This window comes from Trachurus japonicus, chromosome 20, assembly GCF_045865225.1.
Source record: "Trachurus japonicus isolate A0001 chromosome 20, Traja_1.0".
NCBI classification, from domain to species: domain Eukaryota; kingdom Metazoa; phylum Chordata; class Actinopteri; order Carangiformes; family Carangidae; genus Trachurus; species Trachurus japonicus.
In genome coordinates, this window is record NC_140926.1 from 21,204,651 (window position 1) to 21,220,610 (window position 15,960).

General features: G+C 44.2%; 1 protein-coding gene across 2 annotated transcripts in view; it reads left to right on the forward strand.

The window, feature by feature from the left end:
- The first annotated feature begins 3,221 nt into the window (after positions 1-3,221).
- Positions 3,222-15,960, forward strand: part of arhgap21a (Rho GTPase activating protein 21a) — an 89,184-nt gene continuing 76,445 nt past the window's right edge. The window contains exons 1-2 of one of the 2 annotated variants that reach the window (XM_085763600.1): positions 3,222-3,680; positions 4,644-4,871. In XM_085763600.1, coding sequence (XP_085619726.1) covers positions 4,794-4,871 — 78 coding nt within the window. In that variant the 5' untranslated portion in view covers positions 3,222-3,680; positions 4,644-4,793. Of the gene's footprint in view, positions 3,681-4,643; positions 4,872-12,049; positions 13,101-15,960 lie in introns of those variants that run through there. The other variant, XM_085763599.1, reaches the window with a different exon arrangement.

Below are 15,960 nucleotides of genomic sequence, written 5' to 3' on the forward strand. Positions count from 1 at the left end.
AAAGACGAAAAGATGGCCAGCAAATTACACAGCTATTTGCTTGTGGGCTATCCGTGCATCTCTAGCCACAAAGACCCCCATTGTACCCTTGGCTGCAGCCCCATGTGTCTTTATCACAAGAAATCAGCACTTGGCAGTAGTTGGTTAACTTATCCCAGCACTAATGCCCCCCACGCTGCCCTGAGAACCTGGAGCCCATTGTCTTTCACCTTGATGTTGGGTTTGTTGAAAGCAAGAGGGGACAAAAAGCCTTGTGGGTTTCACATGCTGCGGCTTTTGTGGAGTCCCGTCAGGGGAACAGAGGACGGGGCCGACCACGGAAAAGTAGGCTACAGGTAAACTGTGCTCATACAAAAGGAACAAAACGGGAATTGTACATCTGAATGGCCACATGTCTATGCATTTGACATATGAAACCTGTGGTTAGAGACAGAGCTGTAGGGTTTGATTTCACATGACCAGCTCAACAGATAGAGTGTTACTTATTCCCAAAACATAAATACCTTTGAGGGAGATGTAGACATTTTGGGAAATATTGTGCACGGTCTCAAACACAGTAAATGTGTTGGAGCTGACTGGAAACTATAAAATAATTTGCCCATGCGGGATGAAAGCTAAAATAGTCAGCCTGCAATAGTTTTTAATATAGCTAAATCTACATTATTTAGGCCAGTTTGATCAGAATTTAGCTATACCAGACACTAAAAGATCACAGTCTTCATTCCCACTTTGGTACTTAATGAATACCGCTTCACTGACGCATCGTGGTTCACAAATAGAAAGAACATCCTCTGCAGCGTTCATTGTGTTCCAATTAGGGACTGGCTGGCCAGAGGGCTTGATAGATTGACTGCTGCTGGGTTTCATCCAGTCATCAAACTCAGCGCCAGACCCACTTACACAACCTGGAGTGGGGAGTGATCTTCATCCTCTTAAACTCTCAAACTCAACTACAGCTTAAACAAATCCTTAATGAGTGAAATTATATATGTTGAGTTTGACAGATGTGGCCTCGCCTGATAAGTGTTTGTGCATGTGGAAGTGCTGTAAGACGGGTTTTAACAAAGTTTGCATGCTGCTGCTGCAGAGTCATTTCCACCTGTCCTAATCCTAACACTGCTGGGCTTTGAACTTGGGCTTCATGTGATGCCCTAATCCAGCCAAACATTTTGCTGCCACAAGAGAGCTCGTAATCTCTCTTCTGCGCTGAATGTTTGAGTCACTCTGATTCTGCAGCTACAGATTTGGTATGAAGGAATTACCATTGAGCGGTGTTCATACAAGTGCTTTCACAAAACTTTGAACAGAAATGAGTTGCGATTGTTAAGAACAAGTGAGTTTCATGATAGAATTCTGCTAAACAAAGCAACACAACAACTGCACTACAGAAAAACGTACTATAATTACAGTTGACTGACTAGAACCCCTGAATGATCTTTGCTCGCCATTCATTGATCTCCTCTGTCCTCACTTTGCCATTCATAAAAACAGCATAGTGCACACAGCATGCACGCCTCAAGCTCTAATGGTGCTGTGCAGTGTGCACACAGGAGAGTATACCGATGTAGTGGGCCAAGTGCTTATTTTGGGAGAGTACCACGAAAACAGGAACCAGTTAAAGTTTTTTTTAAATAGTTTTCTTGTGAATTTTTACACATGTGTAATCCTTAGAGATAGACAGATTCTGGTGTTGTTTGTGTGGGAAGACTTGCTCTCGCTGCTGAGTTCTGTCTGTCAAATCAATACACTCCTCTCTAATAGTGTGGTATGGGTGTCATAAACAAGTTGTATTAAATGAAGAATATGGACTTCTTGTTTACCATCACATAATCCAAGAGTCCCACTTACATCAGTGTAAGTTGTCCATTGTCTGGATGAGGGTGCACCAGATCTTTAGACAATAGCTCTTCTCTGAAACCAGGGAAACCTCACAACAGTATGGGTCAAAAGAGTCCTATTGTCCTATCTTCTATTGTGCCGCTGGAGTAGCCTGCAAACAGAACACTGTCAGCCTTTGTCTTTGTCCGGATCAGCTGTGCAGCGCTTTTTTTCAAGCTCTGTGGAGTCCCATGTGGCCGCCATGCCCTACATGTCACCATAATAAAGTTAAAGACACTGCTGTTACAGTTGATAATGGATGGGCAAATATGTTTCACCAGTTGAACGTTAGGAAATTGGAGAGGTCAGCATATGTGTGGGTCTCAGGGCTTTTTCCTGCTGTTTACAAAGATGTCTCTGTGATTGTATTTGCTCAATTTAAAAGGTCTCAAAGGCTAAATGTCAGAGGGTGGGAATAAAGTGTTTACAAGATAATGGATAGCTGTTTATTTAATTGTTTTGTGTGGATGTATAGAAGACGTTTGGGTGTCAGTCATGTTCCATAGTGATGGAATAAGTAATCAGACTGGTTATTTAAGGGTAGGAAAACCACCATATAGCCTAGTATAGTGTCAAGCACTGAATGTACACATTTACCCCCTTATAGAGAGATGTTTTGTTTTATAGAAGTGACATGCACCATATTTTTCTCTGAAAATGTAGTAGACACACAAATTGACTAAAATAAAAATAATAACTCTACTATGATGAAACAGAAACAAGATGTGGAAAAAATACTCTGCTTTTTTATTTCAGCAAAATAAAGCAATAGCCTACCCTTTCAAAATAAAATTCCTCCATTCAGAATTTAACTTCAGTGAAAAATATGGATCTCAGCACAGCAGTATTAGTATCAATAGTAAAAGTATGACCCTACTCATTCTGCATTGATCCATGTTATTCACCCTCAGGATGTTATATTGTTCAAAATATAATATTATTTGTGCATTTGACAACTTTGTGTAAACATTTAATATAGGCTTTTAATGTTGTAAAAGTAGGCTATAGGCTGCTTGTTGTAAAAATGTGGATGAGTAAAATAACATTTTCAAAAAATATACCATATATTGAGTTCATAATTTGATAAAGAGTAATCTCACCTTCCACCACTGCTCTCAGTTAAATGTAACATGAAAGACTGGGTTTGCATCATAGGTTTGCATAGGAGTAGGGTCAAATGAAAGAATAAATACTACACTCTCCTGGTTTTCAGTCTGTGACCAGTATGGACCAGCTTCCACTCTTTATTGGAATTGTTATGTAACAACACATCCAATTGGCCCGCTTCAAAATTCCAAATTTAAACTGGCCATCCGATTGGACGACGTCCTTCGAGGGGGCAAGCGGAGGGGCGGGGCTTCAGTAGAGTCAGGAGATTCGTCAGTCTCTGTACAGATTGTCGCGCCGCCAACCGGGGACCACGTACGACTACACGACACGTTACTTTTTTTTTTGTTTCTATTTCGACTGTTTTAGCATCTAATTGAAGCTGGGAAATGAAGGGAAATGAATGAAGACTGGTGGTTTAATTTTCGTCGGGGCTCCCTGGCGAAGCAATGCACGCTGGAGGGCGTTTACCATGTTTTTTCCAGTGTGTTTTTCCTAACAGGTAGTGAGCTCGGGCGGTCAGTCAGTGTAGCTCTAAAAGGAGACTGAACATCCCGCTTTGTAATCTCTTGACAGCCCTTTTTTTCTGGATCCACCGAGGATTTTTCAACGAACAACCCTACTATCTCCTGAAACATGGACACCGTGTGTTGTGTTTTCAGTCAGTTGGAAGTAATTCTCTGAATTTGTAACAGGTAGGTTGGTTTTTTTTTGGTGTTGTTCACATTTTACAGCCGCAGCAGCAGCAGCAACAACCTGTCGTCCGCCTGTTCATGCAGCTTGTATTTGTCTACGGCAACCCGTAGTAACAGAGCCACTGGGGGATTTTCTTGCTTAAAGAGACCGGAAAAATAAATAGCGACAGGGTGTATTTAGTATTTACTGTATCCTGGCTGTGTATATTTAGCGTTTTGGCTTGATTCATGATGGCTGGTGTGGCGCTTTTTAAACCGCAGCCCTCAGTGTGTCTTGTTGTGCACTTTCTCCTCCACACAGACACAGCCATGAATTACGCTCTTGTTTGATATGCACGTCTCGTTTTTTTCCCTTCTCCCCACCTGTGTCCAATTAATATTAATTACAGAGATGTCACTCGTCTAGGCTGAAAAATGAAAAATAACCCCGACTATCTATCTATCTGCAATAACTATTCCGTTAATTGAACTGGAGCTATTACTTTACTATTTTATCTTGGAGTCACTGAAAAATAACTAAAGTATTACTGGTGTATTAACTGTAGTCTACTTTATTATTATTATGCCCCCATGATATCACTGCTGTTGTATTTAGAAATGAATGAGGATATATGGCAGAGTTGTGATGTTGACACTGTTATATTCAGGGTCAGTGAAGAGCTCGTGCTGTCCTGAGATGACCAGGCTCATCATAAATTTAAGGACTTTGAGCTTTGATGTGACATTTAATGTCTGTAGTATGTTTTTAAAGGGTTATTTCAGGGTGTGTTTCTGCACTTGTTCTTACATCTGTCTGTGTTGGGATGCAAAGTGCAGTTAGTGCATGCAGAAACCTGACTATGAGGCTTGTTTTGAATGTGTTAACCCACCAGACCTGAGCTCTGAGACCTGCATGTGACAGGGAGGGTGGACAATTGTTTCTTCCCTGTTGTTATTAGACTAACTTGTTTATTTTATGTGCAGATTTCAACCACTGTCGGACATGAAGAAGGAGGACGGTGTGGATTAGGATCCTTTTTCTTTTTTTTTTTTCCTTTTTTTTCTTTGGCTTCATCCTCCTCACCTCAATGTGGGCTCTGAAGGAATTCTTCCTCCTCTGTGGTTTGAAATGAAATGATGGCAGCACGTTGGAGTGATTCACCACAGGACAATGAGGAGAGTAAACACAGAGCCGTAACTTCGTCTTGCGAGGTAAGACTCTTGGAAAGAGACGTGTCTGGAGCCCCGGCTGTTACACTTCACTGTACAGTCTGTTCAGGCTCTTGTTTATAAGTGTGCATGCTTCTGCAGCTCCCGCATGGTGGCTATTGATTCTTCAGATTATAGATGATGTGTGTTGATACATTATGTGCATTTCTGCCGGTGGGGTGCGTCTATATTTGACACAGTGCAAGCTTTGTGTTACTTTTACTGGTGTGCAAAACACATTGCATGTGAATTCAGTAGTTCTCTCACCTGAATAGACGTGAAACCTCCATGAATACCATTAGACTGCTTAGCAGCTGTAACTTCATCAGCTGTCAAAGGTATTCTCACTTTCCGAAAACTCGTGACATGCTGCACAAGTTACAAAGTATGTCATGCTCTCAGAGGGAGAAACAGAGCGAGTGTGAGCTAAGTGTTGCAGTGAGCTGCCAGTGTTCGGGGTGATAGGGTTCATTTTTTCCCCACTCTGACAACTGGTTAAGTGCACAAAGACAGTTTTGTACTTGCAGTGCTAATCTTACTGGGTCTTTTGCAGGTCTGCATGCCAAACTCTCATAAATGGCACATTGTAGGGCTCATCCTTTTTCTCTTATGCACGGTAGCTTCAGCTTGTTACATCATCGTAATCATCATCATGGTCCAGCGGGGCTTGATGCATGTCATAACAGCATTGCAGCGGTGGCATGTTTTGGATTAATCCATCATCAGAAAATGGCAACAGTACTGTCTCTGTGCTGTAATCCTCTTACTATGTCAGGACCAGCTGAGGATGGACGACATAGATCTTTGGGAACGGGGTAAGGCAGCGACAGAGTTTCTGGAACATTTGATGGGAGCGAGGAGGAGCTCAGAGCACAGGTGTTTGCTAATGTTATTTGTTAAAAATAGATCATAATTAGAAGTCAAAGCAGATTAACGTTTGTCAGAGCCAGCCAGGAGAGCGTTTGCATCATCGGAAGTGGTCGTGTCTGGCTGCTGTTTCCTGTTGAGTTTCATGTGCTGTCTGATTGAGAAATTTGAGAAAATGAGACACAATCACTGAGATAACGGAACGATCGGATGATAAAGCCTCTCTTCCTTTCTTCTCTCTGGTGGCCGTGAGTGTTAGTGTGCTGCATTTTTTTTCTCCCATCCGTTTCTGCTAATAAATGTTTTCCTGTGACTTTCACTCACTGATTAAAACTACAGCCACCACAGCCTTGAAAAAACCCCAGCTGTTGTGTAGAAACATCAAAAATACATAAATTATCTCTCAACATGAACTCCCTCTCCAGCTTGAGTCAACTAAACCCACAGTCTTTAGGGTTATTTCAGCTTCACTGATTGGACACATGCACAGTCAAGATAAGGATGCTGTGTGCAGAAAACAGCAGCTTAAAAACAGGACTTTGCAGGTGCATGGTTACACACCGAGTCACCTAAATGCCCCGATTATAGTGAGATTTAATTTGTCTGTTTGTGAATAATCGGAGGCCAAACACCTCGACATGGTTGTAGGAGAGGTGAGTCACCTGTGAGTCGGTGTTTAGCCTGCTAGCTCGCAGCCTCGGGCTCCACACGGGAGTCAGGCAGCTCTTTTTTATCTACCTGATGCCTCCTACAACACAAACACAAATCTCGCCCAACTTTCAAGCTTCACTGATCATGAACTGCCGTCCCCCCCTGGGGTCTAATGGGAGCTGAGACCCCAGGCGGGATGAGGCCCCCTCCTCCCCTGCTCCACCCCGAACTCCCCCTCCCTGCATCATCTCAGCTCGCTAATGAGGGAGACTGCAAGGAGTGTCTTCTCACAGATTACTCCCCCCGACACACTCTCTCTCTCTCTCTTTCTCTCTCTCTCTCACACACACACACACACACACACACACACACACGCACTGACACACCCCACCCTGCTACCGTCAAAGCTATGGTAGCAACACTGGGGTAATTTAGGCACAGCTGCCCTGGTCATTAATAGAAAAACACCCCACGTGTATAACGTCTGTCTTTCTTTCTCCCTCTCTCTCTCTTGGCTTCATTCACATTCCCTGCCTCACCCAGCCTGCTGTCACACTCAGACTAGCAGGTTGGTTTTGAAGCAGCTGAGGCTCTCAGCTCCACACATCTCAGAGAAAAACAGTCAGTTTGATTATTGACTAATCTAATACATTTTCTCTTGAAGTCCAGCAATGTCAGAAAATGAATTTGACTTAAATCCAAGATGACATCATCAAATGTCCTAAATGAACCCGATCTGCACCATTAGAGGTTATCTATCTCTATGTTTCTTAAAAAATCATTCAGAACTAAATTTATTGACAACCTGATTTATAAATTATTAGTCCTTTATCATGTTTTGGAACCAAAAATGAAAGAAATGCTCTAATTTCCAGCTCTTCATTAACGATTTCCTGCTTTTGTCTGTTAGATCATTACCAACCAAATATCTTTGGGTTTTAGACAGTTGGTCAGACAAAAGAAGACATTTGGTGGTCCAAACAATTACTCATTTAAACAAAAAAACAAAAAAAACATCAGCAGATGGAACGATTCTTTAAATGGGACCATCTCTTTCTGTCTTCCTCACTCAATTTCAGTTTCAGATTTTCAGTTTTAAATAGATTCTTGGCACAACCTGAAATGAAAGTTCATGTCCCTGAAAAGAATATCAGCGGACAAAAGAAAGAGGCGCAATAAAGAAAAACAAACACATGGCTGAAGCTGTCCAGGACGTATTGATCATTGCCCTCATTCATGTTGGGGAGGATGGGACCAATGGCGATGCTCTGAGTGCTGGTGATGCTCTGTGCTCTAAATATAGCTCCCCCACCCCACAACTACCACCACCACCACTGAGCAACATGCTTGTCTTTCACCCGTCCTCTATTCCCCCGTGTTTTTAGTGATGCTATATTTAACCCGTGGAAAGATGAATGCTGCGTGAGCTGGAGAGGGAAAAAAAGAATCACTGTACTGGAATCGCTGTTCGTTTCCTCCTGAAAACCCTGGATGGAGATGTGGATTGTTGGTCAGGACAGTATCATTAAAAGGGTCGGGGAATGTGACAGTGGTCAGTTTGCGCCCAGAATTTTTTAAAATGGAAACTAGAAAGACTGGATCTCATTCTCTTTCCATGGCCATACCCAGCTGGACACATTTAGCGTCAAAAGAAAACTGAAATTTCCAGTTGCACCTCCCAGCCCTAATTAAACGTCCAGTCTTATGGTTTATTTTAGTCGCTGCAAGAGAAAAAAAATCTTTACAGTGTCTCCAAGAGGAAACGACCAGTACATTTATCAGTGTTTGGAGCCCTGGCAGTTCATCAATCAAAGCAGCGACAAAATGTTTTTTTCATTTGCATACATTTGAAAGGCAAATGGGCCTCGTGCAGCACATCAGGGATGTTTCAGTAAACAGGACGCTGACCTGAACGTGACCTGGCTTCTGTTTCAGCACATACAGTCAGATAGAGTGGCGATATGAAGGATTTCCCCCGGTTTGGAAACACCAGATCTGCCTCACAGTTTGTCATTATTGCCGTCAAACTGAAACTGGAGTGTGTGTTTTGGCATCACTCGACGGAATCCAACTTCCCAGCTATTGTCGCTATTTTTTTTTTCCTGGAAAAGACAAAAAAGGAAACTGGAACGCGTGCTGCGTCAGACTCAAGGTCACCTAAAATATATGTGGGCGTATATCTGTCGGGACGGCCCCTTAGCTTTTCCTCTCATTGGGAGCGGGGGGTCGACGTTCATGGATCTCTTCACATCTCATCCCTCAGTCTGCTAAAAGCCCAAACTGGCTGCAGTGACATTAAGTCGCCATTATTCCACTGGCCACATGGATGGATGGATGATTGATGGATGGATGCGTAGAGGGAGGAAGGGAGGGACAGAGCAGGAAGAGGGCAGGGGGCTTTCAAAACAGATAAGGAGGAAAAATGCCACCCTTTTTCTTTTTCCTCTCATCTCTTTTTGTTCTCTCTTTTGCCAATTGGCTCAATGTCATGGCCTCCCCTGCCTGGATGCCCCCACCCCTTTATAAGATAAAAGGAAGAGGTAGTAGTTTTCGGGAGGGGGGATTATAGATGCAGGCAGACAGGCAGAACAGAACCAGTCTAATGCTCAGTGAGGCTGAGACGCTATCCATTACATGTGCCCAAGGCAACTCCATCAACACTTGCCCCCTATCAGGGTCTATCTTTGCCTCCAAGACATGACATACACTAGTCATGGGTGTGTGAGTGTGTGTGAAGTGCATAAAGCGTTCAGTTTATCTGCATAGCTTATTTCTCAAGGCGATATTCACACTCCTCCTCCATCGCGTCACATTATACACCCTACAGGCTTTATTAACCACTGATTATGTAATAGGCCTATGTGCTGTGTAGTGGTTGGTAGATAATGAATATATAGACTGTTGCTATGGAGAGTCTTCATGTCACATTTCTTCCTGTGACTTTTCCTCTCTTTAGTCTGTATGTAAAACTGCACATAAACAGTGTTTTTTTTTTTTTAATCGCGTCTTGTGTAACAGGGCGGTATCTTCACACATCTTAACCCGCTGTGTTAGTGTGGGCTTTGAGGTCTTTGCAGGAAACCACATTATTTCCTGTCAGCATCAGCAGTGGAAACGAACAAGGGCACGCCGATGAACGAATGATTTCATGAATGGATGGGAGAGAAGCTGCTGAGCCGCTGTTTTGAACGCGTCTGTTCTCTCTGAGCATCCGTGGAAGCTTCTCAAATTCAAGCCTAAACTTATAGCGAGTTGAGTCTGACAGTAAATATAGTCTCTCTAAATTGACCACAACCGCTTAATTGTAGCCCGACATGGCCCAGTTATTGCTCGAACAGCGGCTGGATGTACAGTATGTCATGTATGGAAAAGCCACAACATGCTGTCAGCTTGAACGGGTGCATTTGGGAACAGGGAAACCTAAAACATAATTACATACAAATTGGGGTTCTTACAAATGTTGATGAGGATCAATTTCAGAGCTAACGAGAGTCAAAAATTAACTTCATAATAAAAGTAAAAGACATTATAGGAACATGAACAAAGTTTTGGCTTGTTTGCAGAAGCACTAGTGACAACTAGGCTGTTGGTTAGACCAGACAAAGAAAGGAATTTTAACACAGACATTTTTGATAAACTTTTTATAAACAATCATTATAAAAGAAATTCACCAGCAGATGAATTAATAATGACAATTATCTTTAATAGAAGCCCATCAACGGCTCAGAGCTACTGAACTCCCACAAGTCTTATTAAACTGCAGTGAATCAGGCTGTTGACTTAAGCCCGTAATAACTTCCTGTCTTCACTTAATGTAATACTAATCTCACTCCTCTGTCAAACACCTCAATAGGCTTCAGATCCCACACATGACTCCTGTGGAACGAGGTAACCTTAACGTCAATGACACATGTGCTCTCTGTTGTGGTTACATACTGTACCGTAGGGCGTGTGTGGCACAGACTGCGTGCGTGTGTTCAGAGAGCGCCACGAGATCCATAACTCAGAATTGATTGAATTAAATTGGCTTCAGTGCTGGGGGGTGAGGGGTGGGGAGGGCAGGGAGTACGCTTTTACTCTGCGCCGGCCTCTGCCTGGTTTGTGATGTGGGCGGGGCTTGTGCACATGTTGCTGCTTGATATCAGAGCTTTTCTCTTTGTGTACACACGATTCAGACATTTGCATCGTATTAATTCAACATTTTATGATTTAAATTATTCCAACATGACACAGATTTGGAGCAAAGTAATGCCTGAAATCAACAGTTTGTAAATGATGCAAATCTTCATTTCAGCATTGACTCATTATTATTTTACAACATTTCATTCAGGCTCTTTATCTTATTTGCACAATACGCCTGTGTTTTTTGTTTTGCTGGATTTTTCCCGGGCCTGTAAATGCTTTGGGAACAGTTTATTATCGCTGCAGATCTCAGGAGAAGATTTGTTTCTATTAATCCCTTTGACTTCTTAAGCATTTGTCATGTTTTGTTTTAAATGCATTGTGGTGAAACGAGGGTTATGGTGTGTGTTTCAGTTTGCCAAGAAATGTGGCAGTGTGGAGACAGCTGGGCCATGTGGACTGACATCACATCGAGTCTTGGGTCTTACATGTTGTTTTCCCCTCTGTGTGAGGCCAAAGCTGAGAGCGACTGACAACAGCCCTGACAAGCTTGTTTTTTAACTCTTGGTATGAGAATAAGGACGTCTTCCAGTAAATCTGACCGGCCGGGGGCGTGGCAGGTTTAAGACTTATGGGGGGCAGACAGAGGAGAGCAGTGAGCGATCACCTCCCCAACTGGTCTTTTGATAGTGTGTCATGGGGCCCAGGGTTGCCATGTCTGGTCACCGAGTGTGGCCTGTGGGACTTGGCTGACCTTTCTGACCAGACTGTGTGTGTAGCCTCCTGACCTAACACAAACTCTTGTGTCTGAATGATTACTCAACTTGTCTTTACCCTTCTTTTTGTGATATATGCACCTCCGACATGCGCCTCCAGTTGTTGCACAAGACGTGACGGCTTCAAAGCCGATCACGGCGTGTTGCTGCACCTGTGCAGTTGTCAGAGTCGTGTAAGTGTGTGTTGATTTGAAACAGCCACGGTGGATTTTTTATTTATTTTTTTACTCCTCATGGTCAGTCGGCGTCCTGTGGTTCCCTGGGAGAAATAAAAAAGGCAAAGACAGGTTATTAAAGCTTTATGAATGTCTTAAACCCTTCCTCGGGCGACTCTTCGCTGCTAATTGGTTATGGCGTTTCTCATATGAACTTCGCTCAGAGCATCTCGCAGAAGAAGCCGCCTCGCAGCTAATGTCACAATCACAACCATCTGGACGTCACACAGCATCAAAGGGTGGAAGGAACATAAACAATCCCAGACAACTATTTACTGGCATCCAGTAGTTTTCCTAATTGTCTCTTGGTGCATTTCCGGCATATTTTCCTGTCTGAAAAGCCCGATTCCTCTAACATCCCACAGCGAGAGGAAGTCTTTAACTGGACGTTCACTTACTTTACAGAGCTGACTTCTGACGTGGGACTCTGCTCCGTGGTGGTGGGGGCTGCGGCACTCTTCCCTTTTGTCAGGGAGTCTTCCTCCCGTGAAGATTTTTTTTTTGCAGTGTAATGAAATAAATAACTCACGCTACACAGCATCCCGCATCAGCAAAGCCTGCACAGTCCTCTTCTCTGCAGCTTTTCACAGGACCTCACAGACAACTTTGATCTTCCCTGAGGTGTACGAGCCTCTGCTGTACTTGAGCTTTAACGCTTTCATTCTATTTGAGACTTAGTGCGAGTCAGTGGAGTGAAGTTGCGCATCGAATCAGGGACAGAGACATCCGCCTGTCCTTGGCTGTGTCCAGAGGAGCGAGAGGGAGAAGAGGGAAATCATTCTGTCCCCCTGGTTGAGTCCTGCATTGCGGCCTGGTGCATGCTGATTTAGAGTGGGTATCGGCTGCTCTGATGCTCAGGCTGCCTCCGCCTGGTACCGCTGCAGAGACGAGCACAGACAGGCACAGACGGTCGGGACGACACGCCACCACAGGAGGAGAGGCACAGAGAATCAAAGACAGGGATGGGCCCCGAATCGCAGAGGCAGATGACAAGAAAAAGTTGCCTTTTAAGCTTCTCCTCCATCGGCCCGTCTGCATTTTGCTGCGTAACCATGGTGATGCCGCTCCTGCGTGTCGATACCCAGGTGGACTTTTTTTCACCGGACTGCTGATGACTCTTTTTTTCCCCCTCCTCTCCTCTCCTCTCGTCTCCCAGGGAGTCTGTTTGTTTGTTTGTTTGTTTTGAATTTTACGTCCAAGATCATCTGCAGTGTTTTTTTAATGCAGCATGAATCATTAACACTCTGTTAATGAAGCGCGGCCGGGGCGACGGCCACAGCTGACAGGATGCCTGCCGGGCTCCCAGATGGGCACGGAGATGCACCCTCTGCCTTCTGCCGATGATCCCCCACCTCCCCTCGCCTCCTTGCATCCTCCACCCTCCTCTCCGTCAAGGTGGCAGTGAGGAGCGTCGCTGCCAGCGGGGCGCCACGGGGCACAGCAGGGTTTGGTACACACAGCTGAGGGGGCAGGTGTCCGGGCAGCTTGGGTTTTTTCTGCAGTGAAACGTTAAAAAAATGGCTCATCTTAAAGTTCTCGATTGCATGATTAACAACAACTGGGGCCTGATCTGCAATCTGTACTGCGCCTGGAACAATCAGGTCAGTTTTTTTGTAATCCTATTTATCTTAGATAGTAGCAGTAGAGTGTGAAAACTTTGAGGGATTAAGGATAGGGGGTGCAACTAAAGCTCCTGCCTCTTCAAAACCGCAAAGCCACCCCGTATGAGTCTGGTTGCAGCTGGATGTGCAGCGTCTTCTCTGACACTTTCTCTCTACCTGTAGATGGTGGTCACCTCTCCTCACCCTGTTTATGAGCTCGCCTCCCCCCCTCTTGTCCCCTGTTGCTCCCTGGAGTTCTCCAGCAAAGGCATCCCTGACATGTTGGGTATTAATAGCCAGCATTCATTCAGTAGTGCAGTGGTGGAACTGGAGACTGTGGAGCGCTTGGTACGCTGACCTCTGAGTGTCCCTGCTCGCTCTCTCTCTTTCTCTCTCTCTCCCTCACACACACGCAGCCTCAGGTGGCTCGACACTAAACTTGATTTGCACAAAGTCAAGTGATTTAACAAGTGATTCTTGGACTGCAAACATTTTTTCTTGGGCCTGCTACAAATAATCCTCACTGAAGCCTCTGAGATATTGTCGGTAAATGTGAGTGCATGTGAACCCGCTGCAAATATTCACGCATGTCAGTTTTCAGACAGATGAAAGGCCGGTTGGTAAAAATACAGCGGGACCTTGGGATATGTTAAGTTCAAAGGTACAAAGGTCGAAGACTTTCCATGTTGACGTACACACGCTCGCATCTGAGCATATGAATATGTCTGTCTGACATACAGTGCTCTTTGTGGGGCCGTATCCATTTGTCTCTATATGCACAGAAGTCAACTTGGCACCCTCAGCAACACTTCATATCTCTGACATGCCTTTTTGGCTATTTCACTGGATACTGACACAGACAGCTCATTGTTTTGTGTGTGCGCCCCCTCCTCTCCCCTTTTTCATTTTGCCATGGAATGCCTGATGTGAGGAGTAAAGAAGTCTTGCCGTGTCGAGCAATGCGGCAGCGCTGCTCTCTGGCCTGCCCCTTCCCCTAATTTAATTTTAGCAGTGCTGAAAATTGTTTGTGTCCCAAGCCGAACTGATAGGCCTCTGTTTCCAGAGAGCCTCTGCTGTCCGAGACGCTCAAAACGGCCCTTTGTGTGCCAGTGGCACAGCACCGAGGCCTCATGAAATATTTACAGGCCAACACCTGGTGTGAGACAGAGAGAGAGGAGCCAGGAAGCCAACAAGGCTGCCACCAATAACTACAAGGCCGCTGCCCTATTAATATGTCGGCCTCTCATAAATGTTAGCATTCTCATGAACAATAGTGATCCTTCAAGTCTCCATTTCAGACTTGTTTAACGATCGGTCGATTAATGGATTAGTCGATGGCAACCGACAATCGTCGATAAAGTTTTGACAGTTTCAGTTGATTTGAAGGCAAATACTGTGGGGAAAAAAAGCCAAATGTTCTGTGACTCCACAGTTAATATGGACTTTGGACTTGTTCATCCCCTACTTCCATTGCCTTCAAATGACATTTCCTTTATGTGTAACTAAGTTGAATACCATTTAGGGCTGGGCGATAAAACGATAACGATATATATCGCGATATAACTTTACTCAATAGCAATATGAAACGTGGTCGATAGAAAGTCGATAGGTTTCATTCATTCATGTTTTGAAACAGCCAATGAAAACGAGAGTTGCGCCGCGCAGGTTAGGTTGACACAGCACAGGAAGACTGTACACAGCACAACAACACGTGGTAATGTTTGGGCTGCTGCAGCCTGGCGTCAGCAGCGGGGCATCGCCAGTAAAAAAGAGAGAGAGAATGAGTGTTGCCTCGAAAGAAAAAAATGGAGGAGAACGAGTGACCGCGAAAAGACGTGGTACGTCATGTTTACATTAACCCCGATTGATTGAACTCTAATACAGTAGGTGTAAACAACCCTAAACTTTAACCACGGAGACAGCAGGCAGTCGGAGCGGCTCACCGTCACACATCAAAGGGAGCGCAGTCACGGCGTGGCCGCTCTGCTGCTGCTGCTGCTGCTGCCGCTGCCGCTGCCGCCGCCGCTGCTGCTGCTGCTCACACCAGAGTGACACTGTTCAGCTGTGCCGACCTAAACACTGGCCACTTGCGAAGCAAACGCTAACCGCGGCGATTTCTCTTCCTATTTCTTTTCCAGCCTGGTTTAGGCTGAGAATGATCGCTAATTAGACGGGCCACGTCAGGTCCGGGTTTTAATTTTCACGTCCGTTTATAACTGTAGCAGCAGCAGAGAGATGGAGCAGCTCCTGTATGGGGAGCCTGGCTCTAGTCTGACCTAACTCCTGTCTGATGTAATGTTAAAGAACGCCTGAACAGCGGAGTGATAATGTCTGTAAAAAGACCCAGTGCTGTTGTACTGTATATCAGCACTCATGTATGTCTCTTGTCCAATCAAATTATTTGGTTGAAACTAACTGTATATAATACCAGTTTTATTTATCTGAAACTGTTATTAGGCTACTCATTGCTTTTATATGTTAATCATTACATCTGATATGTTCAATTTTTGACGAAAAATAAATATTTAAATCAGAAATAACCTTCTGATATCTTCAAATCTCACTTGTGAGTATGATGGAACATTTAGGCTTGACAAAAACAGTGACTTGAGTCCTATCGTGATATATATCGATATCGACTGATATGGAAAAAATTATCGTGATAGGATTTTTTCTCATATCGCCCAGCCCTAATACCATTAGATTACTGCATTATGTCCTGTCCCATCGTCAGCTGTGGAACTGAAAGATAGTGTTTCGTTAGACTTTTAAATGGTAGTATATTTAGTGGGGAGTGGATCATTTCAAGTAGCCCGTTATGGAGGATGTTGTTTCTAACTAAAGCAATCATACAGTAAAC